The sequence below is a fragment of the Anarhichas minor genome, unplaced genomic scaffold (genome assembly GCF_050575085.1).
Source record: "Anarhichas minor isolate MPS153535 unplaced genomic scaffold, ASM5057508v1 ptg000051l, whole genome shotgun sequence".
Classification (NCBI taxonomy): Eukaryota; Metazoa; Chordata; class Actinopteri; order Perciformes; family Anarhichadidae; genus Anarhichas; species Anarhichas minor.
In genome coordinates, this window is record NW_027466497.1 from 6,329,632 (window position 1) to 6,354,364 (window position 24,733).

The 24,733-nt window shown below is 38.9% G+C and overlaps 3 protein-coding genes and 1 pseudogene across 3 annotated transcripts; all 4 read right to left on the reverse strand.

Annotated features, from left to right (window-relative positions):
- Positions 1–661: 661 nt before the first annotated feature.
- Positions 662–6,625, reverse strand: LOC142971974 (major histocompatibility complex class I-related protein 1-like). Its single transcript, XM_076112725.1, has 5 exons — positions 6,553–6,625; positions 2,914–3,207; positions 2,392–2,670; positions 1,064–1,366; positions 662–780 (listed from the first exon to the last, which is right to left on the reverse strand). Exons 1-5 carry the CDS (start codon positions 6,623–6,625, stop codon positions 662–664), a joined length of 1,068 nt encoding a protein of 355 aa, XP_075968840.1.
- A 1,833-nt stretch (positions 6,626–8,458) lies between these two features.
- LOC142971975 (major histocompatibility complex class I-related protein 1-like) lies at positions 8,459–11,377 on the reverse strand. The gene is made up of 4 exons (XM_076112727.1): positions 11,362–11,377; positions 10,270–10,563; positions 9,748–10,026; positions 8,459–8,820 (listed from the first exon to the last, which is right to left on the reverse strand). The coding sequence occupies exons 1-4, from the start codon at positions 11,375–11,377 to the stop codon at positions 8,459–8,461; spliced, it is 951 nt and encodes a 316-aa protein (XP_075968842.1).
- Positions 11,378–16,667: 5,290 nt separating this feature from the next.
- LOC142971976 (major histocompatibility complex class I-related protein 1-like) lies at positions 16,668–19,607 on the reverse strand. Its single transcript, XM_076112728.1, has 4 exons — positions 19,496–19,607; positions 18,517–18,783; positions 17,995–18,273; positions 16,668–17,062 (listed from the first exon to the last, which is right to left on the reverse strand). Exons 1-4 carry the CDS (start codon positions 19,542–19,544, stop codon positions 16,668–16,670), a joined length of 990 nt encoding a protein of 329 aa, XP_075968843.1. The 5' UTR covers positions 19,545–19,607.
- A 604-nt stretch (positions 19,608–20,211) lies between these two features.
- LOC142971977 (major histocompatibility complex class I-related protein 1-like) lies at positions 20,212–24,450 on the reverse strand (annotated as a pseudogene).
- Between the last annotated feature and the right edge of the window lie 283 nt (positions 24,451–24,733).

Consider the following 24,733-nt stretch of genomic DNA (forward strand, 5'->3'; position numbering starts at 1 on the left):
TTGCTGGACCATCAGGGGTGAGCTGACGACCGTTCATGTAAACATTGTCAAAAAACTGAACCAGAAAAAGGAGAGGACATCTGGAAAGCACCCAACCTCAAAGCACTTGGATGACCTCATAGAAGAGTTCCCATTAACTTCATAGGAGTGCTCCGACACAGGAAGATCACAAACAAAGAAGGAACATATTGATTATATCCTCTCTCATGTTGGAAAAGGCAGCTGACAGAGAAAAAAACAAAGTATGTCTTCAAATATCCCCAAACCCTCCAAAATACTGTCTGCGTGTCGACCTCAAGGACCATGGACAGAAGAGGACCCATCCATCATCCGGTCTGTCACAGGTCAGAACAGATAAAAGGTGAGCCAACCATTGGTTCATCAGTGTGACTGAAGACCTATTTGATGCTGCAGACTTTGCCACGACACCTCTGGACATTTCACTCTGTGTTTGCAGGAATGAATCCTGAAACAAAGAGACGTTACAATATTAAATGTTAAAGAAAATACAGAGTTTATGAAAAGAAACCAACAAAACACTTTTGCATGTTTTGTATTAATTTCACTGACTTCTGCTTTGACTGTAAATGTGGGAGAGCTCATACAGTATACGCAGTACGTCTTCTACTGTGTTGAATCCAACAGTGGAGTAAAAATGGCTTCACTCACCATTATTGTTCCTCCTCCAGATGAAGAGTCCAGCGATGCAGAGTGCCAGAAGCAGCAGCAGTCCTACAACAACTCCAGTAACACCAGCAGCAGGAAACTCTGACGGAGAAACTGGAACACAAAACATTCACACGTTGTCTCTACCACAGATGATGAGAACAATGTTATCATAGAAATAATTGCCCAAATTATGACAATAAGAGTCAGAAGAAGAGGATAAGAGGTTGCAAACCTGATTATTCTATCAGGATTAAGAGGAGGGTTAAAGATTTAAAAGTCACAACAACTCGTCTGTTGAATTGACAACAAAATGCTTTTGGGCATAACCTCTGAAGTTATGATCCAGGTCTAGCGTTAGTTTTTAAACTTCCATCACATCTGATCTCAGTCTTACCCCAGTTGGTCCTGATCTGTGCTTTGTCCAGTTTGGTGACGATGACGTCCTCCACACCAGGGAGATGAAACACACAGTCGTACCTCCTCCAGTCTTCAGGTGCGACTGATGAAAGGATCAGGTCCACACTGATCTGGAAGGATCCATCGTGGTTGGGGAGGATCTCTCCGTGGTCCACGTCCTCGTGATGCTCCTCTCCATCTTTCCTCCAGTACATCATGGCTCTGTCAGGGTAGAAACCTGTAGCGTGGCAGCTGACTGGGGAGGAGGGAGTCTTCTGGAGGAGAGACACTGAGGGAAGGTCTAGGGATTTAAAAACAAACAAGAAAACTGTGTATAGGACTTAGGCTGGCATGTTATGCATCAATACAAATAAATCAGTTTAAAAGCATCAGTAAATATTGATGCACGTTACTTTCTTACCCTGGACAGTACACATATGTGATTTAATGCAAATGCACATCATGCAGTCTACTTACACCACCAGGGGGAGCCTTATTCATGATAATACTACACTTACCGAATTACTACTAGTGAGGCACTGCAATAAATAGTGTATTTAATATTAAACAATGACAACATCTGGGGGTTGTGAGATGTAAATAGATAGTAAAAATAAAGTCCTGCTACACAAATCTCTATTAATCATTGAGAATGTTTTTGTAATCTGTGTTTATTTGTGAAATAATGAGTAATAGTTTGAACTCCAAAAGCCTTGAACAGTTAATTTAAATTTGTTTTATTTTGAGGGTTTATAATTTAAATAAATTATTTGAGAGGTTTAGACAGGAAGTGTCTCTTTGTGTTTGTCTCTCTCACCAAGACACAACTATTTGTAATGAATCTAAACCAAAGCCTTTGATCCTTACAATGCATTGTATTTTATAAGCTTGACATGTTATTTATTTAATGTAAAGATATGTAAATCAGTGAAAATACTACTGTTTAATAACCATGTTTTTCAGGGACTGAATTTTAATTTAAGGACCATTCATCATTAAATCAATAATATATTCATTGATATTCCTGAGTATCAGTAATCATCAATAAATTATTATTTATCTTAATATTAACATCTCAACATGAAGTACTGGGAGTTAAATGTGTTCATGTAGCAGATGTGAATGATGTCACTTAGAGTCACCGTGAGGAACTTTAATGAGCTTTAAGTGAATAAAGTTATGAAATAAAAGTGGAGAGGACGCCAAGAATGAAAGAGATGAAGTGAGGTGAGAGAAACTATGTCCATATTTACTCTACATTAAAAACAGAAGAGGCGTGTGAACACTTTAGTGTCCTTTAAAGAGCATCAGGTCATGTGAATCTACCTGTTCTCTGCAGAGAGCTCCTCCCATAGTGCACATACGTCTTCAGCCAGTCAGGACATTCGTGGTTGAAGTAATATTTCTCGTATTCTAATCTGGCTTTGTCAGCATCCCATCTAAGTTTGGTGCTGAATGCCTGCTGTCTTGGTGCAGTCCACGTCAGCGTCTGCAGGTCCAACACAATGAAGTCTTCTCCATCATAACCATACTGATGAAAACCAATCACCTCTCCAGTCTCATCATCCCACTCACAGCCGTTCATCCTCTGTAAAATGTGGGCACCTGAGAGAGGTAGAGAGGGAGAAAGTGACATCGCAGCACAGACGATTATTAACACATAACATCACATCTTCACCACAGAGACACGCTGATCCACCAATTACTGGCTCTGTGGAAGCCACTCAACATCTGCTGGAAAACAGAGTGAAAGTCCATATTCTCTTCATCAAAAAGCACTGGCATGTGTTTATACAGGAAGCTACATCTCACCAGCTAAACGTTAAACATGAACATAAACAGACCTACCTCCAGTTTGGTTTAAGCGCTGCTTCAAGGCGTCAAGGTGGGCTCTGAAGAACTGCTGATAGCTGAAACACATCTGAACATACCACTCCATGTGTTGTGGATCATCCTTTATAAAATCTCTCATCCAGTCCTGTTTGGGATCCACGATCTTGATGTTGCTGTCACAGTAAACCAGCTGGACTTCATTGACCATCCCAAAACTCACAAACTCTGGAAGGTTTGGGACTCCAGAAGTTGCAGTGATGAAATATTTCAGGGAGTGTTTCACTGCAGAACAAAGAAGGTTAATTGGAACTGAATTTTTATTCAAATTATGTATATTTATTTATTTATTGGTTTATTTGAACAGGACAGTGCACATTAATAAAAATATTTCTGCAAATGCGCCAGAGTTAGCCAAAAGGCAATTTTTCATCTGTAGTCCCAAGAGGCAGATGTTAAAAAATAAAACTAAAAACAATGTAAGATTAAAGTTAAAAGGTTATACAATATTGACACTTAACAATGCGTGCACAAACAATGAAAAAAGTGAGAATAAAACTGTTATACATTGTCAAGTACAGACAAGACATGCAACACAGAGGCTATCAAAGTCAGCACACACAAAGCAAATCAAAAGAAGGATAACTATGTTAAAATAGAAACATGGACTAAAACAGTATTATGCTGTAGTTGTTTAGAAACTAAAAAACATCCACATCAGAGGCACAAAACATAAAAGCATGCAGAGTATGTGAAATACATAAATCAGTCAGACACAGCTAAACAACAATAAAAGACAAGCATGCAGGTAGTTGACGGTCGACCGGCAATTTAAAGAAAGACAGAAAGGTGACAACAGACAGATCGAGGGAAGTTCAACACAGACAGAGAAACAGTTACAATCTAGTGCTGACAGAGCTGGGTACTAACTAACCATTTCTGTAAGTGAGATTTAAATGACCTGTATGTGTGTAGTTCTCTAATGGTCACTGGGATGGAGTTCCATTGTGGTGCAGCTTGTACTGAAAATGCAGACTGACTGAAAGCACTTTTCCTGAGTGGGATAATGCAATCCCCTCTTGCTGCTCCTCTTGTGAGCCGATATCCAGTTGTTCTTGTGATCACAAATTGTTTAAGCGGAGGAGAGGTCAAGCCATGTATAATTTTGTACATGAGACAGACATTCACATATTTAATCATGTTCTCCCAACTAAACAAGTTATATATTTTTAGTATAGGGCAATGATGAGAAAGAACAAATTTTTTATCAAGGATTTTGAGTGTTCGTTTATACAATGACTGCAGTGGCTTCAGAGTAGTGGTGCTAGCCTGTGACCAGGTTGTTAAACAGTAAGTGATCTGGGAAACGACCATAGCAAGCATGTATGTCTTAGCTGCCTCTGTTGACATGTAGTTTCGTGTGAACCTGAAATTTGATAGATTAAATTTGACCCGGTTACAGACTTTTTTCACCTGAGATTTGAATGACAATTTGGAATCAAAAAGTACTCCGAGATACTTGTAGTGAGATACAACCCGTAGCCTCTTCCCAGATACAAAAACATCCGGCTCTACACTTCCAGAGTTTGTTTTGGTAAACAACATACACACTGTTTTGGATACATTTAGTTGTAAACAGCATTGCTTTAACCATGCAGTTACATGAACCATGGAGTTAGTGAGTTAATTTGCCACTTGTCCCATTTTGCTCCATGCAAGTACATCACAGTGTCATCTGCATACATTTGGATGTTGGTGTCAGGGCATGCTGATGGCAGATCATTGATATATAAAGAGAACAGCAGTGGGCCCAGGACAGATCCTTGTGGGACGCCTGTGGACAAGTGGAGGGCGGTAGATTGATAGTTCTGTATTTGGACATACTGTGATCTATTTAGCAAATACGATTCAATCCATTTAAGTGTACCTGAGGAGAAATTGTAGCCGTGCAACTTAGACAAAAGAATGCTATGGTTAACAGTGTCAAATGCCTTCTTGAGATCAAGAAACACAACTGCAACAACTCCCCCTTTGTCCATTAGAAATTTGATTTTTTTCTGTGAAGAAACAGGTGGCTGTCTCAGTAGAATAATTGACTCTGAAGCCGAATTGCATTGGGTGAAGGGCAAAATAACTGGTATTCAAATGGCAGATCATTTGCTCAGCTACCAACTTCTCTGCAACTTTTGATATTGTTGGCAGGATACTGATGGGTCTGTAATTACAGGTAGAAAGGGGATCTCCATCTTTGAATACTGGAACAACAGCAGCCGACTTCCAAACACTGGGAAACATGCTCTGAGAGATTGAGAGGTTGATGATTTTGCTGATGGGATCTGTTAGTGTTGTGTTAAGTTCTTTGAGCATAACTGCATCCATACCAAATACATCCTTTGCTTTGGAAGGTTTAAGAGACCTGATTATTCTCGTGACCTCTGATTGAGTGACATTTCTTATGCTGAAGGTCAGCTCCAATGAATTTACTGTACAGACGTGTGTTTTCTCAGAGGAGAAACATTTAGCAATAGTAGCTACAGAATCAATGAAATAGTGATTGAAAGCTGTTGCTACTTCCGTGGGTTATTTGACAGCTTTCCATTTCTGTTAAGTTGCTGCAGCTTCCTTACTTTGTTGAAATGTCCCGTTAGCTTGTGTAACTGATCCCAGATCATTTTAGTATTACCTCTTGCCTTTTCTATTATAGTCAGGAAAAAATCTGCCTTAGCTTTTCTTAATTTCTTTACCACTTTGTTCCTCAGCATAGCAAAATGTTCTGTCATGGCTCGATTTATTTTTGCAGTTTTTAAGACACAATCCCGTTCTTTCATTAATTTTAAGATATCATCATTAATCCAAGGAACAGTGTTTGATATTTTTATGCGTAAAATTGCGATTAAAATCCTTAATAGTGTTCTCTAATTTCTTTGAGAATTTTTGACTGTCTTCCTCAATGTCTATTCCCAACAGTAGTTCATCCCAGTCAATTAGTTGAACAGTGTTTTTAAAATCTTCTTGATTGTTTTTGGGAATTCTAAAAGATTCATCATCTCTGACAGAAGGCCTAAAACGCTTGCTGGTTAGTTTCCTGGCTACCAGAGTCAGATTGTGGAAAGACCAGTTACCATATTGAGAGATTTTAGAACTCTCTCAGGCATATTACTAAATATTAAATCAATTTGGGTCCTGGAGGAATTTGTTATTCTTGTGGGCCCACTGATCAACTGCACAAGGTCAAAGTCATCAGTTATCAGTTTAAGATTCTTTCTAGATGATTTGTCCTCCCAATCACCCATAATAATTACCTCTTTACTGAAATTGCATTCTTTTAATAGTTTCTTAAATTCCTCATAGAAATTATTATTGGATTTAAAAATCATGATTTTATTGTTTGGCACAAACTGGACATTTTGTTTTTAACTGAAACTTGGTAAAACCAAGATAACAGTGCAGCTGGTCTTATTGAATCAACACCTCATAACTTCAGTTTCATGAGTGAAACAAGAGTGCATAAGAAAGGAGGTGGAGTTGCTATTTTATTTAATGATTCTCTTCAATGCAAGCAGACCTTTGGTCATTTTACTTATTTTGAATATGTGGCTCTGAATTCCACTCGAGGAAAACACCAGACGTTTCCAATCCCCACTGCAAAGCCAATACATGTCAGCAGGTACTGAACCTTGTTGTCCCATTTGGGTCTCTCCTCCACCCCAGAGTCTTCTGCTTTGCCCATCCTCAGCCGGCAAAAAGCACAATCCCAGCTCGTCTCTGTCTTCCTCCCTTTAGTGGGCTGTCTTTACTGTTCAATTCAATTTATTTTGTATCGCCCAAAATCACAAATTGACCTCAGAGGGCTTTACAATCTGTACACACACGACATCCTCTGTCCCAGGACCCTCACACCGGTACAGGAAGAACTCCAAACAAAACCTTTAACGATGAGAAAAAAGTAAGAAACCTCAGGGAGAGCAACAGAGGAGGGAAGTGTACAGCATGAACAACATAATAGAGTTACAACACATTCAATGCATATGACATGAATGATTCATGGACTGTTGGTTAATCAGTAGCAGCTTTGAGTCACGGTTACAGAATTTATTGTTTTTTAAGAGGAAATCAGGCCACCGGGATTTCCTGTCAAAACACCGGGCATGATGATTTAATGGTTAAACTTGCCAAGTCTGTTGAAAATGTTAGCGTGCAAAGACTCAGATTAATGGATAACCTGGTGATGCTGTTTTAAATGTAGCACTGATCTAAAGCGCACCTTTTGGATGAAGTCAATAGAAAAGACACCAACACAACAGTTGTACCGTAACAGAGATGTCTTTATTATTGTTAATACAACTAGAAAGGTTCACTCAGTGATTGAATAAATATAATGCATAATTTGCAAATCCCACTTGAACATGCAGCCATAACTGGCCACCCAAAATATAATGCAGTTTGCATTACACATCCATCAAACATGTAGAAAAAGTTCTGAAAACAGCAACAAAATGTAAACTGTGATATTGCAAAACTGTTAAAGATATCAAAAAGATGACTTATGCATTAATAGATTGCTGGACCATCAGGGGTGAGCTGACGACCGTTCATGTAAACATTGTCAAAAAACTGAACCAGAAAAAGGAGAGGACATCTGGAAAGCACCCAACCTCAGAGCACTTGGATGACCTCATAGAAGAGTTCCCATTAACTTCATAGGAGTGCTCCGACACAGGAAGATCACAAGCAAAGAAGGAACATATTGATTATATCCTCTCTCATGTTGGAAAAGGCAGCTGACAGAGAAAAAAACAAAGTATGTCTTCAAATATCCCCAAACCCTCCAAAATACTGTCTGCGTGTCGACCTCAAGGACCATGGACAGAAGAGGACCCATCCATCATCCGGTCTGTCACAGGTCAGAACAGATAAAAGGTGAGCCAACCATTGGTTCATAAGTGTGACTGAAGACCTGTTTGATGCTGCAGACTTTGCCACGACAACTCTGGACATTTCACTCTGTGTTTGCAGGAATGAATCCTGAAACAAAGAGACGTTACAATATTAAATGTTAAAGAAAATACAGAGTTTATGAAAAGAAACCAACAAAACACTTTTGCATGTTTAGCATGAATTTCACTGATTTCAGCTTTGACTGTAAATGTGGGAGAGCTCATACAGTATACGCAGTACGTCTTCTACTGTGTTGAATCCAACAGTGGAGTAAAAATGGCTTCACTCACCATTATTGTTCCTCCTCCAGATGAAGAGTCCAGCGATGCAGAGTGCCAGAAGCAGCAGCAGTCCTACAACAACTCCAGTAACACCAGCAGCAGGAAACTCTGACGGAGAAACTGGAACACAAAACATTCACACGTTGTCTCTACCACAGATGATGAGAACAATGTTATCATAGAAATAATTGCCAAAACTATGAAAATAAGAATCAGAAGAAGAGGATAAGAGGTCGCAAACCTGATTCTTCTATCAGGATTAAGAGGAGGGTTAAAGATTTAAAAGTCACAACAACTCGTCTGTTGAATTGACAACAAAATGCTTTTGGGCATAACCTCTGAAGTTATGATCCAGGTCTAGCGTTAGTTTTTAAACTTCCATCACATCTGATCTCAGTCTTACCCCAGTTGGTCCTGATCTGTGCTTTGTCCAGTTTGGTGACGATGACGTCCTCCACACCAGAGAGATGAAACACACAGTCGTACCTCCTCCAGTCTTCAGGTGCGACTGATGAAAGGATCAGGTCCACACTGATCTGGAAGGATCCATCGTGGTTGGGGAGGATCTCTCCGTGGTCCAGGTCCTCGTGATGCTCCTCTCCATCTTTCCTCCAGTACATCATGGCTCTGTCAGGGTAGAAACCTGTAGCGTGGCAGCTGACTGGGGAGGAGGGAGTCTTCTGGAGGAGAGACACTGAGGGAAGGTCTAGGGATTTAAAAACAAACAAGAAAACTGTGTATAGGACTTAGGCTGGCATGTTATGCATCAATACAAATAAATCAGTTTAAAAGCATCAGTAAATATTGATGCACGTTACTTTCTTACCCTGAACAGTACACATGTCATGTGATTTAATTCAAATGCACATCATGCAGTCTACTTACACCACCAGGGGGAGCCTTATTCATGATAATACTACACTTACCGAATTAGTACTAGTGAGGCACTGCAATAAATAGTGTATTTAATATTAAACAATGACAACATCTGGGGGTTGTGAGATGTAAATAGAGAATAAAAATAAAGTCCTGCTACACAAATCTCTATTAATCATTGAGAATGTTTTTGTAATCTGTGTTTATTTGTGAAATAATGAATAATAGTTTGAACTCAAAAAGCCTTGAACATTTCATTTAAATTTGTTTCGAGGGTTTATATTTAAATTAAATTATTTGAGAGGTTGAGACAGGAAGTGTCTCTTTGTGTTTGTCTCTCTCACCTAGACACAACTGTTTGTAATGAATCTAAACCAAAGCCTTTAATCCTTACAATGCATTGTATTTTATAAGCTTAACATGTGTTATTTATTAAATGTAAAGATATGTAAATCAGTGAAAATACTACTGTTCAATAAACATGTTTTTCATGTACTGAATTTTAATTTAAGGACCATTCATCATTAAATCAATAATCTATTCATTGATATTCCTGAGTATCAGCAATCATCAATAAATATTGGTCCAAGTCCCAATTATTATTTATCTTAATATTAACATCCCAACATGAAGTACGAGAATAAAAGAGATGAAGTGAGGTGAGAGAAACTATGTCCATATTTACTCTACATTAAAACAGAAGAGGCGTGTGAACACTTTAGTGTCCTTTAAAGAGCATCAGGTCACATGAATCTACCTGTTCTCTGCAGAAAGCTCCTCCCATAGTGCACATACTCCTTCAGCCTGTCAGGACATGTGTGGTTGAAGTAATATTTATTGTTTTCTAATCTGGCTTTCTCAGCATCCCATCTAAGTTTGGTGCTGAACGCCTGCTGTCTTGTTGCAGTCCACGTCAGCGTCTTCAGGTCCAACACAATGAAGTCTTCTCCATCATAACCATACTGATTAAAACCAGTCACCTCTCCAGTCTCATCATCCCACTCACAGCCGCTCATCCTCTGTAAAATGTGGGCACCTGAGAGAGGTAGAGAGGGAGAAAGTGACATCGCAGCACAGACGATTATTAACACATAACATCACATCTTCACCACAGAGACACGCTGATCCACCAATTACTGGCTCTGTGGAAGCCACTCAACATCTGCTGGAAAACAGAGTGAAAGTCCATATTCTCTTCATCAAAAAGCACTGGCATGTGTTCATACAGGAAGCTACATCTCACCAGCTAAACGTTAAACATGAACATAAACAGACCTACCTCCAGTTTGGTTTAAGCGCTGCTTCAAGGCGTCAAGGTTGGCTCTGAAGATATGCTGCTCGCTAGAACACTTCTGAACATACCACCCAATGTGTTTTGGGTTATCCTTCATAAAATCTCTCATCCAGTCCTGTTTAGGCTCCGCGGTCTTGATGTTGCTGTCACAGTAACCCACCTGGACTTCATCGACCATCCCAAGACCCACAAACTGTGGAAGGTTTGTGACTCCAGAAGTTGCAGTCACAAAATATTTCAGGGAGTGTTTCACTGCAGAACAAAGAAGGTTTATTGGAACTTAATTGTTATACAAATTATGGATATTAATGGTCGTCAATTAATTTAAAAAAGGGAGAATTTAAAAATATGTTAAATCACAATGAGCTATCTAAAGAATATGTTATAGACCCACTAACGTTACTAATTTTATGTTGTGACTTTGTGCATTGAGCAACGAGTCATGTAGATGGCCCGTGTACAATAATAATATATTGTTTTATTGTAGCCTTATTTTAAATCATGTAACTTTGGCCTTCTTACAGCAGATATTTGTTCATTTGCGATTGTGTACTTTAGGGAATTATTATTATTAGCGAGTCAATGTCTTTTAATAGTTGTCGTATATAATTTGATTTTCAAACAATAATATATGGGGATAGCCTCTATCCTCCCTAAAGATACGGACATTACTTCACACAGAGGTTATGAACAACTTTTACTTTCCTCCACTAAAGCATGAATGCAGCATATGTGTCGTTCTGTAACGCACTGACGAGTAACCTACATGAGAACAATACATAGGCTGATCATGTGAAGTCAGTGTCAGATGGATACGTTTGAATAATGGAATTATTATAAACACAGTGTGACGGAGTGAAAGTGAAACTATGACTCCTGATGTCGCACTTTACAAAGTGACTGCAACGAGTTTTACAGCGACAATAATAACAGGAAACAGCGTAACGGTGAGAGTCACAGTGTGATCTTACCTGTAGATGCAACATGACAGAAGAGGAACAACATAAATAACTTTTTCATGTTGATATGATAAGTAAACCTCAAGCTCAAGAGCGAGTCAGGTGAATGAACGTTCACCTGTGATACCGGGCATGCGCAGTGTAGGCGTGGCGTTACCTTTAGAGTCATAACATCACCACACATGGACATACAGTACATGGTTTTCAATGGACAGGAAAGATATGACATTTTAATCTGAAAAGTAACTATAGTTGTCAGACTAACAAGAAGTATGATAATTCCCTCTTAAATTTAGTGGAGTAGAAGTTTATGCAACTTTATACTTCTAAATGGTAATACTACAAGTAGTACAAGTACCTCAACTTTGTATGTAACTATGTGTTTGAATAATATTGCTTAGTTAGCCTACAGTCCTCCACTGTATAGACAGGTACAAAGGTACAACAAAAATAACTTTACATTCATGATGCAGCTGTTGACTAAAACATATTTTTACAAAACTTTTATTCTGATGTTTCTACATATTTCTACAAATATACAGAGATGGAAGAAGTACATATATTGTACTTTAGTGAAGGCAGCGATACCACAGTGTGTAAATACTGTTACAAGTAAAAAGTCCTGCATTCAATTTGTTTCTTTAGTAAAAGTGGAAAAGTATTAGCATCACAATCTGTAGTATTAAGTACCAAAAGTAAAGGTACTCTATTCAGAATGGTCCATTTTAGAATCATATATTATATTACTGTATAATAATTATTGATGCATTGATTCATCTCTTTAATGTTGCAGCTGGTAAAGATGGAGTCAAACTACTTTATACTGCTGGGAAGCTTAATAGATAACACATCATTATAAGTTGATTTATACTTTGTAATCACCTGAATCTGCAAAGTATCTACAACCGTCAAACACATAGTGAAGTGAACAGTAGTTCAGTATTTCCCTCTGAAATCTAGTGGAGTAGAAGAGTAAAGTAGCATAACATGGAAATACTCAAGTAGGCAACTTCAAATACTACTTATAGGACCTACAGTACTTAAGTATATGTAACTACTACTACTGAGTTACATTCCAGCACTGCAAACATATTTATACAAAATATAATGTATTGTAATGCTGTTGTTAAAGTCGCAGACAAACGGACCTACATCCTGTTCTCCTGCAGGATGCCGCTGCTGCTGCCTCCAGCAGCCTGAGGGGAGTGTGTTGAGTCAAATCTCGCGATATTTCCAGTGAGACCTCTTTTGTCATCACAAAGCAGTTTTGCACCCAGGCAAGAAGAGTATTGTAGAAAATGCATCCCAGTAATGACACCAACATGGAGGCAATTCCTACACATAGGAAGTATATGATGAACAACATTTCCAATACCACAAAGACGTTTTCAGCTCGTTAAATAATGAAGAAAATGCACCGGGCATGATGATTTAATGGTTAAACTTGCCAAGTCTGTTGAAAATGTTAGCGTGCAAAGACTCAGATTAATGGATAACCTGGTGATGCTGTTTTAAATGTAGCACTGATCTAAAGCGCACCTTTTGGATGCAGTCAATAGAAAAGACACCAACACAACAGTTGTACCGTAACAGAGATGTCTTTATTGAATTAATCAAACTTAATTCATACAGCAAAGTTTACACATTGATATTAAACAGGGAGTGGTTAACAAGAGTGAAAGCATGCGGGTGACAAACTAAAGAAAAAATGTACATTTATTGCACAAACAGAGAGAAAAAAGGGGAAGAAGGTATTTACAATTTAACCAAATAGTATTCGTTAAAAATATAGTGACTAAAGTGAACCTTTTTTTGTTGATACAACTAGAAAGGTGCACTCGGTGATTGAATTAATATAACCCACAATTTGCAAATCCCTCTTGAACATGCAGCCATAACTGGCCCCACAAAATATAATGCAGTTTGCATTACACATCCATCAAACATGTATAAAAAGTTCTGAAAACAGCACCAAATGTAAACTGTGATATTGCAAAACTGTTAAAGATATCAAAAATACTAAATGATCTTATTAATCATCTACAACTCCTTAATAATTGGTTTGTAAAATATATAATACTTCATTTACAAATGGGGAATCCATTATTTATAAAGTATGAAAACACAATAATCAGTGGTGTATAAAGTACCCAAAAGCCATACTTGAGTAAAAGTAAAGATACCTTACTGGAAAATGACTCCAGTAAAAGTAAAAGTCACCTGTTAGAATACTACTTGAGTAAAAGTCTTAAAGTATCTAATATTTACTGTACTTAAGTATCAAAAGTAATTTTCTGATATTAAATGTACTTAAGTATTGAAAGTAAAAGTACAAGTAAATGCTGTTAATAACAAAGCAAAGGGTCAGAATTTTGAGAATTATGAAGTTTATTCTTTTAAGTGCTGTGGCACCATGACCAAGGACATGGAGCTGTGTTGACAATAATTGTGTTGGCTGTGATCCATCCAGGAGCAACAATGTTCAACATAATATATTGTACATAAATATACTTTTGCATCTACAATGAACTTATCATCATAAATCTCCGAAAAGCAATATGACACTATGAAGGAGTTGTAACAGTGCGTTTATAAGTATGCTCATTCCGACTAGAGGATGTAGAGGGCAAATGCATAATGTTGTGTTCAGCAGAAAATATCCACTTGATGCATCAGGTCAGTGTTGTGAGAAAGGACACCTGCCTTGTGAACTCCTATGGGCCTGATTTGAACACAATAGGCAAAGGTTTGTCTCAAGCTGAATCTGCAATTGGGCGACTGCTACCATCATAACTCCATCTGATCATCCACAAAACGACTCAAATATCAAAACATGATCAATACTAAAGTAACAACCCAGTCATTACTTGAAACTGAACAATGTCCTGTTCATCTTCAAAAGAAGTTGGTTTTCAAAATTGCGAGAATTCCGTCTCGCTCTTCTTGGGCTGAAGACTAGTCCTGCGATGCTAACTAGCCTTTCACAGGCCGCTGAGGCAGGTAGAGGTGTGTTCAGCTTCACAGACAGCTTGCGCACAGCTGGGAAGGATTCCCCTAATGCTAACACTAATGCTAACCCTAATGCTAACACTAATGCTAATCCTAATGCTGCGCTCTCGCGGCTCCTGTCAATCCTATGGTGTGGTGGCTAGCTAACGTTAAGTTAGCAAACATTAGCCAACTAGTGCTGCAATGATTATAGCTAAGATGACTCAAATCAACACAATCTCACAACTGTCAACACTTCCTCAGCTCACTAACTCGTCAGCGATCTGTCTACTACACTAATTGTCTCATTTGATTTACGATAGCTAGCGAACGTTAGCCTAACATACGCCATGTATAGCTAAATCAGAAGATCAGACACCTGTCTCCCCCCCTCCCCCGCCAAAGATATACTCCAATCCTGTGGGGATTCATCTTAATTTACCTCAATGTGTTTCCTGAGGTTGGATGGGGAGTTTTTGAATGCCAATATTTCAGTAGATTTGGGTAATAAGAGGCTGCACTGTCACCTCACAGCAAGAGGGACCCGGGTTCGACCCCCGATCCCGGGTGGTCCTTCTGTGTGGAGTTTGCACGTTCTCCCCGTTGCAGCGTGGGTTCCCTCCGGGTTCTCCGGCTTCCTCCCACAGTCCAAAGACATGCAGCTTAGGTTATTTGGAGACTCGAAATTGCCCGTAGGTGTGAATGTGAGCGTGAATGTTTGTCTGTCTCTATATGTGCCCTGCGATGAACTGGCGACCTGTCCAGGGTGTACCCTGCCTTCGCCCAATGTTAGCTGGGATCGGCTCCAGCGCCCCGCGACCCTCAACAGGATAAGCGGTTTGGATAATGGATGGATGGGTAATAAGAGGCACTTCATCCGGTATGAAGAATCTTTCACTCCAACATAAGAAAACATTTCTTGCAAATATGGCCACGGGTGTTGGTCTTCGTCACCACCGTAGTTTGTTGCGGGAGTAGCAGGTGCTTCCATTTCTGCTTCCGTCATGAAATCAGTCATCGCAGAGTGGAATTCTGCTCATGTCGTCTCGCTAGCTATAGCATGTAGCATCCTGGGCATCACTGGGAACCTAAACACCGCGGCTTTGAGAGCACTTGTTTGCAATTGCGCATTAACGTGATTAACCAATGATTTAACTTGCAAGCTCGGACCACTGATTCACCAAACCTGCTTGTTACAGTCTGTGTTCCACCACAGTCCCCGACGCTGGTCTCATGATTCATTTTGTTTCTGAAGATAGATTTGATTTTGTAGCGAGTAACGAAGGTTTCAGGGGAAATGTATCGGAGTAAAAGTATCAGTTTTCTTTGCAAAAGGTAGTGAAGTAAAAGTAAAAGTCAACAGAAATATGAATAGTAAAGTAAAGTACAGATATCCAAAAAAATGACTTAAGTACAGCAACGAAGTATTTCTACTTCGTTACTGTACACCACTAACAATAATGAAACACATAATAGACAAGCATATTAATCAAGAATAAAACATTTGTTACTGTTATGAACTGCATACTAATGAATTATTAATGTAGGAACAATGCTTTATAAATGATGAATTAAGTGTTTACTCATACTTAACTAATGCTTCATAGTGTGTTACCAATAAATGCTTTGTAAGGCATAAATAGTCCTCACTTTAGATGAGGTCTATTTAAAATACTTAATAAATGCTTTGTAAGGCATAAATAGTCGGTAAAGTATGCCTTGTGAAAGTAAGGGTGGTCTTCAAATATCCCCAAACTCTCCAAAATACTGTCTGCGTGTCGACCTCAAGGATCCTCGACAGAAGAGGACCCATCCATCATCCGGTCTGTCACAGGTCAGAACAGATAAAAGGTGAGCCAACCATTGGTTCATCAGTGTGACTGAAGACCTGTTTGATGCTGCAGACTTTGCCACGACAACTCTGGACATTTCACTCTGTGTTTGCAGGAATGAATCCTGAAATAAAGAGACGTTACAATATTAAATGTTGAAGCAAATACAGAGTTTATGAAAAGAAACCAACAAAACACTTTTGCATGTTTAGCATGAATTTCACTGATTTCAGCTTTGACTGTAAATGTGGGAGAGCTCATACAGTATACGCAGTACGTCTTCTACTGTGTTGAATCCAACAGTGGAGTAAAAATGGCTTCACTCACCATTATTGTTCCTCCTCCAGATGAAGAGTCCAGCGATGCAGAGTGCCAGAAGCAGCAGCAGTCCTACAACAACTCCAGTAACACCAGCAGGAGAAAACTCTGACGGAGAAACTGGAACACAAAACATTCACACGTTGTCTCTACCACAGATGATGAGAACAATGTTATCATGGAAATAATTGCCAAAACTATGAAAATAAGAGTCAGAAGAAGAGGATAAGAGGTCGCAAACCTGATTCTTCTATCAGGATTAAGAGGAGGGTTAAAGATTTAAAAGTCACAACAACTCGTCTGTTGAATTGACAACAAAATGCTTTTGGGCATAACCTCTGAAGTTATGATCCTGGTCACATCTGATCTCAGTCTTACCCCAGTTGGTCCTGATCTGTGCTTTGTCCAGTTTGGTGACGATGACGTCCTCCACACCAGAGAGATGAAACACACAGTCGTACCTCCTCCAGTCTTCAGGTGCGACTGATGAAAGGATCAGGTCCACACTGATCTGGAAGGATCCATCGTGGTTGGGGAGGATCTCTCCGTGGTCCACGTCCTCGTGATGCTCCTCTCCATCTTTCCTCCAGTACATCATGGCTCTGTCAGGGTAGAAACCTGTAGCGTGGCAGCTGACTGGGGAGGAGGGAGTCTTCTGGAGGAGAGACACTGAGGGAAGGTCTAGGGATTTAAAAACAAACAAGAAAACTGTGTATAGGACTTAGGCTGGCATGTTATGCATCAATAGAAATAAATCAGTTTAAAAGCATCAGTAAATATTGATGCACGTTACTTTCTTACCCTGGACAGTACACATGTCATGTGATTTAATTCAAATGCACATCATGCAGTCTACTTACACCACCAGGGGGAGCCTTATTCATGATAATACTACACTTACCGAATTAGTACTAGTGAGGCACTGCAATAAATAGTGTATTTAATATTAAACAATGACAACATCTGGGGGTTGTGAGATGTAAATAGAGAGTAAAAATAAAGTCCTGCTACACAAATCTCTATTAATCATTGAGAATGTTTTTGTAATCTGTGTTTATTTGTGAAGTAATGAATAATAGTTTGAACTCCAAAAGCCTTGAACAGTTAATTTGAATTTGTTTCATTTTGAGGGTTTATATTTAAATTAAGTTATTTGAGAGGTTTAGACAGGAAGTGTCTCTTTGTGTTTGTCTCTCTCACCTAGACACAACTGTTTGTAATGAATCTAAACCAAAGCCTTTAATCCTTACAATGCATTGTATTGTATAAGCTTAACATGTGTTATTTATTAAATGTAAAGATATCTAAATCAGTGAAAATAATACTGTTTAATAACCATGTTTTTCATGTACTGAATTTTAATTTAAGGACCATTCATCATTAAATCAATAATCTATTCATTGATATTCCTGAGTATCAGTAATCATCAATAAATATTGGTCCCAGTCCTAATTATTATTTATCTTAATATTAACATCCCAACATGAAGTACTAGAATAAAAGAGATGAAGTGAGGTGAGTGAAACTATGTCCATATTTACTCTACATTAAAACAGAAGAGGCGTATGAACACTTTAGTGTCCTTTAAAGAGCATCAGGTCACGTGAATCTACCTGTTCTCTGCAGAGAGCTGCTCCCATAGTGCACATACTTCTTCAGCCAGTGAGGACATTCCTGGAAGCAGTAATATTTATCGTATTCTGATCTGGCTTCGTCAGCATCCCATCTAAGTTTGGTGCTGAACGCCTGCTGTCTTGGTGCAGTCCACGTCAGCGTCTGCAGGTCCAACACAATGAAGTCTTCTCCATCATAACCATACTGATGAAAACCAGTAACCTCTCCAGTCTCATCATCCCACTCACAGCCGTTCATCCTCTGTAAAATGTGGGCACCTGAGAGAGGTAGAGAGGGAGAAAGTGACATCGCAGCACAGACGATTATTAACACATAACATCACATCTTCACCACAGAGACACGCTGATCCACCAATTACTGGCTCTGTGGAAGCCACTCAACATCTGCTGGAAAACAGAGTGAAAGTCCATATTCTCTTCATCAAAAAGCACTGGCATGTGTTCATACAGGAAGCTACATCTCACCAGCTAAACATTAAACATGAACATAAACAGACCTACCTCCAGTTTGGTTTAAGCGCTGCTTCAAGCCGTCAATGTTGGTTCTGAAGAACTGGTGCTCACTCAAACACCTCTGAGTATACAACTCCCTGTGTTGTGGGTTATTCTTATTGAAATCTCTCATCCAGTCCTGTTTGGGCTCCGCGGTCTTGATGTTGCTGTCACAGTAACCCACCTGGACTTCATCGACCATCCCAAAACCCACAAACTCTGGAATGTTTGTGACTCCAGAAGTTGCAGTCAGGAAAAATTTCAGGGAGTATTTCACTGCAGAACAAAGAAGGTTTATTGGAACTTAATTTTTATACAAATTATGGATATTAATGGTCGTCAATTACAAAAAAAGAATTTTAAAATATGTTAAATCACAATGAGCTACCTAAAGAATATGTTATAGACCCACTAACGTTACTAATTCTATGTTGTGACTTTGTGCATTGAGCAACGAGTCATGTAGATGGCCCGTGTACAATAATAATATATGTTTTATTGTAGCCTTATTTTAAATCATGTAACTTTGGCCTTCTTACAGCAGATATTTGTTAATTTGTGATTGTGTACTTTAGGGAATTATTATTATTAGCTAGTCAACGTCTTGTAATAGTTGTCGTATATAATTAAATTTACAAACAATAATATATGGGGATAGCCTCTATCCTCCCTAAAGATACGGACATTACTTCACACAGAGGTTATGAACAACTTTTACTTTCCTCCACTAAAGCATGAATGCAGCATATGTGTCGTTCTGTAACGCACTGACGAGTAACCTACATGAGAACAATACATAGGCTGATCATGTGAAGTCAGTGTCAGATGGACACGTTTGAATAATGGAATTATTATAAACACAGTGTGACGGAGTGAAAGTGAAACTATGACTCCTGATGTCGCTCTTTACAAAGTGACTGCAACGAGTTTTACAGCGACAATAATAACAGGAAACAGCGTAACGGTGAGAGTCACAGTGTGATCTTACCTGTAGATGCAACATGACAGAAGAGCAGCAATATAAATAACGTTTTCATGTTGATATGATAAGTAAACCTCAAGCTGAAGAGCGAGTCAGGCGAATGAACGTTCACCTGTGATACCGGGCATGCGCAGTGTATGTAGGGTGCGGCGTGTCCGTTGAGTCATAACGTAAAAAATAGTCGAAATCAAAATCACCACATTTGGACATACAGTACAGGTAAGGAAAACGCCAGACGTTTCCAATCCCCACTGCAAAGCCAATACATGTCAGCAGGTACTGAACCTTGTTGTCCCATTTGGGTCTCTCCTCCACCCCAGAGTCTTCTGCTCTGCCCATCCTCAGCCGGCAAAAAGCACAATCCCAGCTCGTCTCTGTCTTCCTCCCTTTAGTGGGCTGTCTTTACTGTTCAATTCAATTCATTTTGTATCGCCCGAAATCACAAATTGACCTCGGAGGGCTTTACAATCTGTACACACACGACATCCTCTGTCCCAGGACCCTCACACCGGTACAGGAAGAACTCCAAACAAAACCTTTAACGGCGAGAAAAAAGTAAGAAACCTCAGGGAGAGCAACAGAGGAGGGAAGTGTACAGAATGAACAACATAATAGAGTTACAACACATTCAATGCATATGACATGAATGATTCATGGACTGTTGGTTAATCAGTAGCAGCTTTGAGTCACGGTTACAGAATTTATTGTTTTTTCAGAGGAAATCAGGCCACCGGGATTTCCTGTCAAAACACCGGGCATGATGATTTAATGGTTAAACTTGCCAAGTCTGTTGAAAATGTTAGCGTGCAAAGACTCAGATTAATGGATAACCTGGTGATGCTGTTTTAAATGTAGCACTGATCTAAAGCGCACCTTTTGGATGCAGTCAATAGAAAAGACACCAACACAACAGTTGTACTGTAACAGAGATGTCTTTATTATTGTTGATACAACTAGAAAGGTTCACTCAGTGATTGAATTAATATAACCCACAATTTGCAAATCCCACTGAAACATGCAGCCATAACTGACCACCCAAAATATAATGCAGTTTGCATTACACATCCATCAAACATGTAGAAAAAGTTATGAAAACAGCACCAAATGTAAACTGTGATATTACAAAACTGTTAAAGATATCAAAAATACTAAATTATCTTATTAATCATCTACAACTCCTTAATAATTGGTTTGTAAAATATATAATACTTAATTTACAAAGTATGAAAACACAATAATGAAACACATAATAGACGAGCTTATTAATCAAGAATAAAACATGTGTTACATTACTGTTGTTATGAACTGCATACTAATGAATTATTAATGTTGGAACAATGCTTTATAAATGATGAATTAAGTAAGTACTCATACTTAACTAATGCTTCATAGTGTGTTACCAATAAATGCTTTGTAAGGCATAAATAGTCGGTAAAGTATGCCTTGCGAAAGTAATGGTGGTCTTCAAATATCCCCAAACCCTCCAAAATACTGTCTGCGTGTCGACCTCAAGGACCATGGACAGAAGAGGACCCATCCATCATCCGGTCTGTCACAGGTCAGAACAGATAAAAGGTGAGCCAACCATTGGTTCATCAGTGTGACTGAAGACCTGTTTGATGCTGCAGACTTTGCCACGACAACTCTGGACATTTCACTCTGTGTTTGCAGGAATGAATCCTGAAATAAAGAGACGTTACAATATTAAATGTTAAAGAAAATACAGAGTTTATGAAAAGAAACCAACAAAACACTTTTGCATGTTTTGTATTAATTTCACTGATTTGTGCTTTGACTGTAAATGTGGGAGAGCTCATACAGTATACGCAGTACGTCTTCTACTGTGTTGAATCCAACAGTGGAGTAAAAATGGCTTCACTCACCATTATTGTTCCTCCTCCAGATGAAGAGTCCAGCGATGCAGAGTGCCAGAAGCAGCAGCAGTCCTACAACAACTGCAGTAACACCACCAGCAGGAAACTCTGACGGAGAAACTGGAACACAAAACATTCACACGTTGTCTCTACCACAGATGATGAGAACAATGTTATCATAGAAATAATTGCCAAAACTATGAAAATAAGAGTCAGAAGAAGAGGATAAGAGGTCGCAAACCTGATTCTTCTATCAGGATTAAGAGGAGGGTTAAAGATTTAAAAGTCACAACAACTCGTCTGTTGAATTGACAACAAAATGCTTTTGGGCATAACCTCTGAAGTTATGATCCAGGTCTAGCGTTAGTTTTTAAACTTCCATCACATCTGATCTCAGTCTTACCCCAGTTGGTCCTGATCTGTGCTTTGTCCAGTTTGGTGACGATGTCGTCCTCCACACCAGAGAGATGAAACACACAGTCGTACCTCCTCCAGTCTTCAGGTGCGACTGATGAAAGGATCAGGTCCACACTGATCTGGAAGGATCCATCGTGGTTGGGGAGGATCTCTCCGTGGTCCAGGTCCTCGTGATGCTCCTCTCCATCTTTCCTCCAGTACATCATGGCTCTGTCAGGGTAGAAACCTGTAGCGTGGCAGCTGACTGGGGAGGAGGGAGTCTTCTGGAGGAGAGACACTGAGGGAAGGTCTAGGGATTTAAAAACAAACAAGAAAACTGTGTATAGGACTTAGGCTGGCATGTTATGCATCAATAAAAATAAATCAGTTTAAAAGCATCAGTAAATATTGATGCACGTTACTTTCTTACCCTGGACAGTACACATATCATGTGATTTAATTCAAATGCACATCATGCAGTCTACTTACACCACCAGGGGGAGCCTTATTCATGATAATACTACACTTACCGAATTAGTACGAGTGAGGCACTGCAATAAATAGTGTATTTAATATTAAACATTGACAACATCTGGGGGTTGTGAGATGTAAATGCAGAACAAAAAGCCTTGAACAGTTAATTTAAATTTGTTTTATTTTGAGAGTTTATATTAAATTAAGTTATTTGAGAGGTTTAGACAGGAAGTGTCTCTTTGTGTTTGTCTCTCTCACCTAGACACAACTGTTTGTAATGAATCTAAACCAAAGCCTTTAATCCTTACAATGCATTGTATTTTATAAGCTTAACATGTGTTTTTTTATTAAATGTAAAGATATGTAAATCAGTGAAAATAATACTGTTTAATAACCATGTTTTTCATGTACTGAATTTTAATTTAAGGACCATTCATCATTAAATCAATAAGCTATTCATTGATATTGCTGAGTATCAGTAATCATCAATAAATATTGGTCCCAGCTCGAATTATTATTTATCTTAATATTAACATCCCAACATGAAGTACTGGAATAAAAGAGATGAAGTGAGGTGAGAGAAACTATGTCCATATTTACTGTACATTAAAACAGAAGAGGCGTATGAACACTTTAGTGTCCTTTAAAGAGCATCAGGTCACGTGAATCTACCTGTTCTCTGCAGAGAGCTCCTCCCATAGTGCAGATACTTCTTCAGCCAGACAGGACATTCGTGGATGCAGTGATATTTACTGTTTTCTAATCTGGCTTTGTCAGCATCCCATCTAAGTTTGGTGATGAACGCCTGCTGTCTTGGTGCAGTCCACGTCAGCGTCTGCAGGTCCAACGCAATGAAGTCTTCTCCATCATAACCAAACTGACTAAAACCAATCACCTCTCCAGTCTCATCATCTCACTCACAGCCGCTCATGGTCTGTAAAATGTGGGCACCTGAGAGAGGTAGAGAGGGAGAAAGTGACATCGCAGCACAGACGATTATTAACACATAACATCACATCTTCACCACAGAGACACGCTGATCCACCAATTACTGGCTCTGTGGAAGCCACTCAACATCTGATGGAAAACAGAGTGAAAGTCCATATTCTCTTCATCAAAAAGCACTGGCATGTGTTCATACAGGAAGCTACATCTCACCAGCTAAACGTTAAACATGAACATAAACAGACCTACCTCCAGTTTGGTTTAAGCGCTGCTTCAAGCTGTCAATGTCGGCTCTGAAGACGTGCTGCTCCCTAAAACACATCTGAGTATACAACTCCATGTATTTTGGGTTATCCTTTATAAAATCTCTCATCCAGTCCTGTTTGACCTCCACGGTCTTGATGTTGCTGTCACAGTAACCCATCTGGACTTCATTGACCATCGCAAAACCCACAAACTCTGGAATGTTTGTGACTCCAGAAGTTGCAGTCAGGACATATTTCAGGGAATGTTTCACTGCAGAACAAAGAAGGTTTATTGGAACTGAATTTGTATACAGATTATGGATATTAATGGTCGTCAATTAAAAAAAGGGAGTATTTAAAAATGTTAAATCACAATGAGCTACCTAAAGAATATGTTGTAGACCCACTAACGTTACTAATTTTATGTTGTGACTTTGTGCATTGAGCAACGAGTCATGTAGATGGCCCGTGTACAATAATAATATATATTTTATTGTAGCCTTATTTTAAATCATGTAACTTTGGCCTTCTTACAGCAGATATTTGTTCATTTGTGATTGTGTACTTTAGGGAATTATTATTATTAGCAAGTCAACGTCTTGTAATAGTTGTCGTATATAATTTGATTTACAAACAATAATATATGGGGATAGCCTCTATCCTCCCTAAAGATACGGACATTACTTCACACAGAGGTTATGAACAACTTTTACTTTCCTCCACTAAAGCATGAATGCAGCATATGTGTCGTTCTGTAACGCACTGACGAGTAACCTACATGAGAACAATACATAGGCTGATCATGTGAAGTCAGTGTCAGATGGTTTGAATAATGGAATTATTATAAACACAGTGTGACGGAGTGAAAGTGAAACTATGACTCCTGATGTCGCTCTTTATAAAGTGACTGCAACGAGTTTTACAGCGACAATAATAACAGGAAACAGCGTAACGGTGAGAGTCACAGTGTGATCTTACCTGTAGATGCAACATGACAGAAGAGGAGCAACATAAATAACGTTTTCATGTTGATATGATAAGTAAACCTCAAGCTGAAGAGCGAGTTAGCTGATTGAACGTTCACCTGTGATACCGGGCATGCGCAGTGTAGGCGTGGCGTGTCCATTAAAGTGATAACATCAAAAATAGTCGAAATCGACATCACCACACATGGACATACAGTACATGGTTTTCAATGGACAGGAAAGATATGACATTGAAATCTGAAAAGTAACTATAGCTGTCAGACAAATAAGAAGTATGATAATTCCCTCTTAAATTTAGTGGAGTAGAAGTTTATGCAACTTTAT

Coding starts and splice junctions, on each gene's coding strand:
- LOC142971974 (XM_076112725.1), bottom strand. CDS start 6,625: ATGGGCAAAGCAGAAGACTCTGGGGTGGAGGAGAGACCCAAATGGGAC. Junction 3,208..6,552: donor GGTTCAGTACCTGCTGACAT/GTATTGGCTTTG, acceptor ATAAAAATTCAG/TTCCAATTAACCTTCTTTGT. Junction 781..1,063: donor ACAGATCAGGACCAACTGGG/GTAAGACTGAGA, acceptor TTTGTGTTCCAG/TTTCTCCGTCAGAGTTTCCT.
- LOC142971975 (XM_076112727.1), bottom strand. Junction 10,027..10,269: donor GCGCTTAAACCAAACTGGAG/GTAGGTCTGTTT, acceptor TACCTCTCTCAG/GTGCCCACATTTTACAGAGG. Junction 8,821..9,747: donor GAGCTTTCTGCAGAGAACAG/GTAGATTCATGT, acceptor TTAAATCCCTAG/ACCTTCCCTCAGTGTCTCTC.
- LOC142971976 (XM_076112728.1), bottom strand. CDS start 19,544: ATGAAAACGTTATTTATATTGCTGCTCTTCTGTCATGTTGCATCTACA. Junction 18,784..19,495: donor CTGTCATGTTGCATCTACAG/GTAAGATCACAC, acceptor TTTGTTCTGCAG/TGAAATACTCCCTGAAATTT. Junction 17,063..17,994: donor CAGCTCTCTGCAGAGAACAG/GTAGATTCACGT, acceptor TTAAATCCCTAG/ACCTTCCCTCAGTGTCTCTC.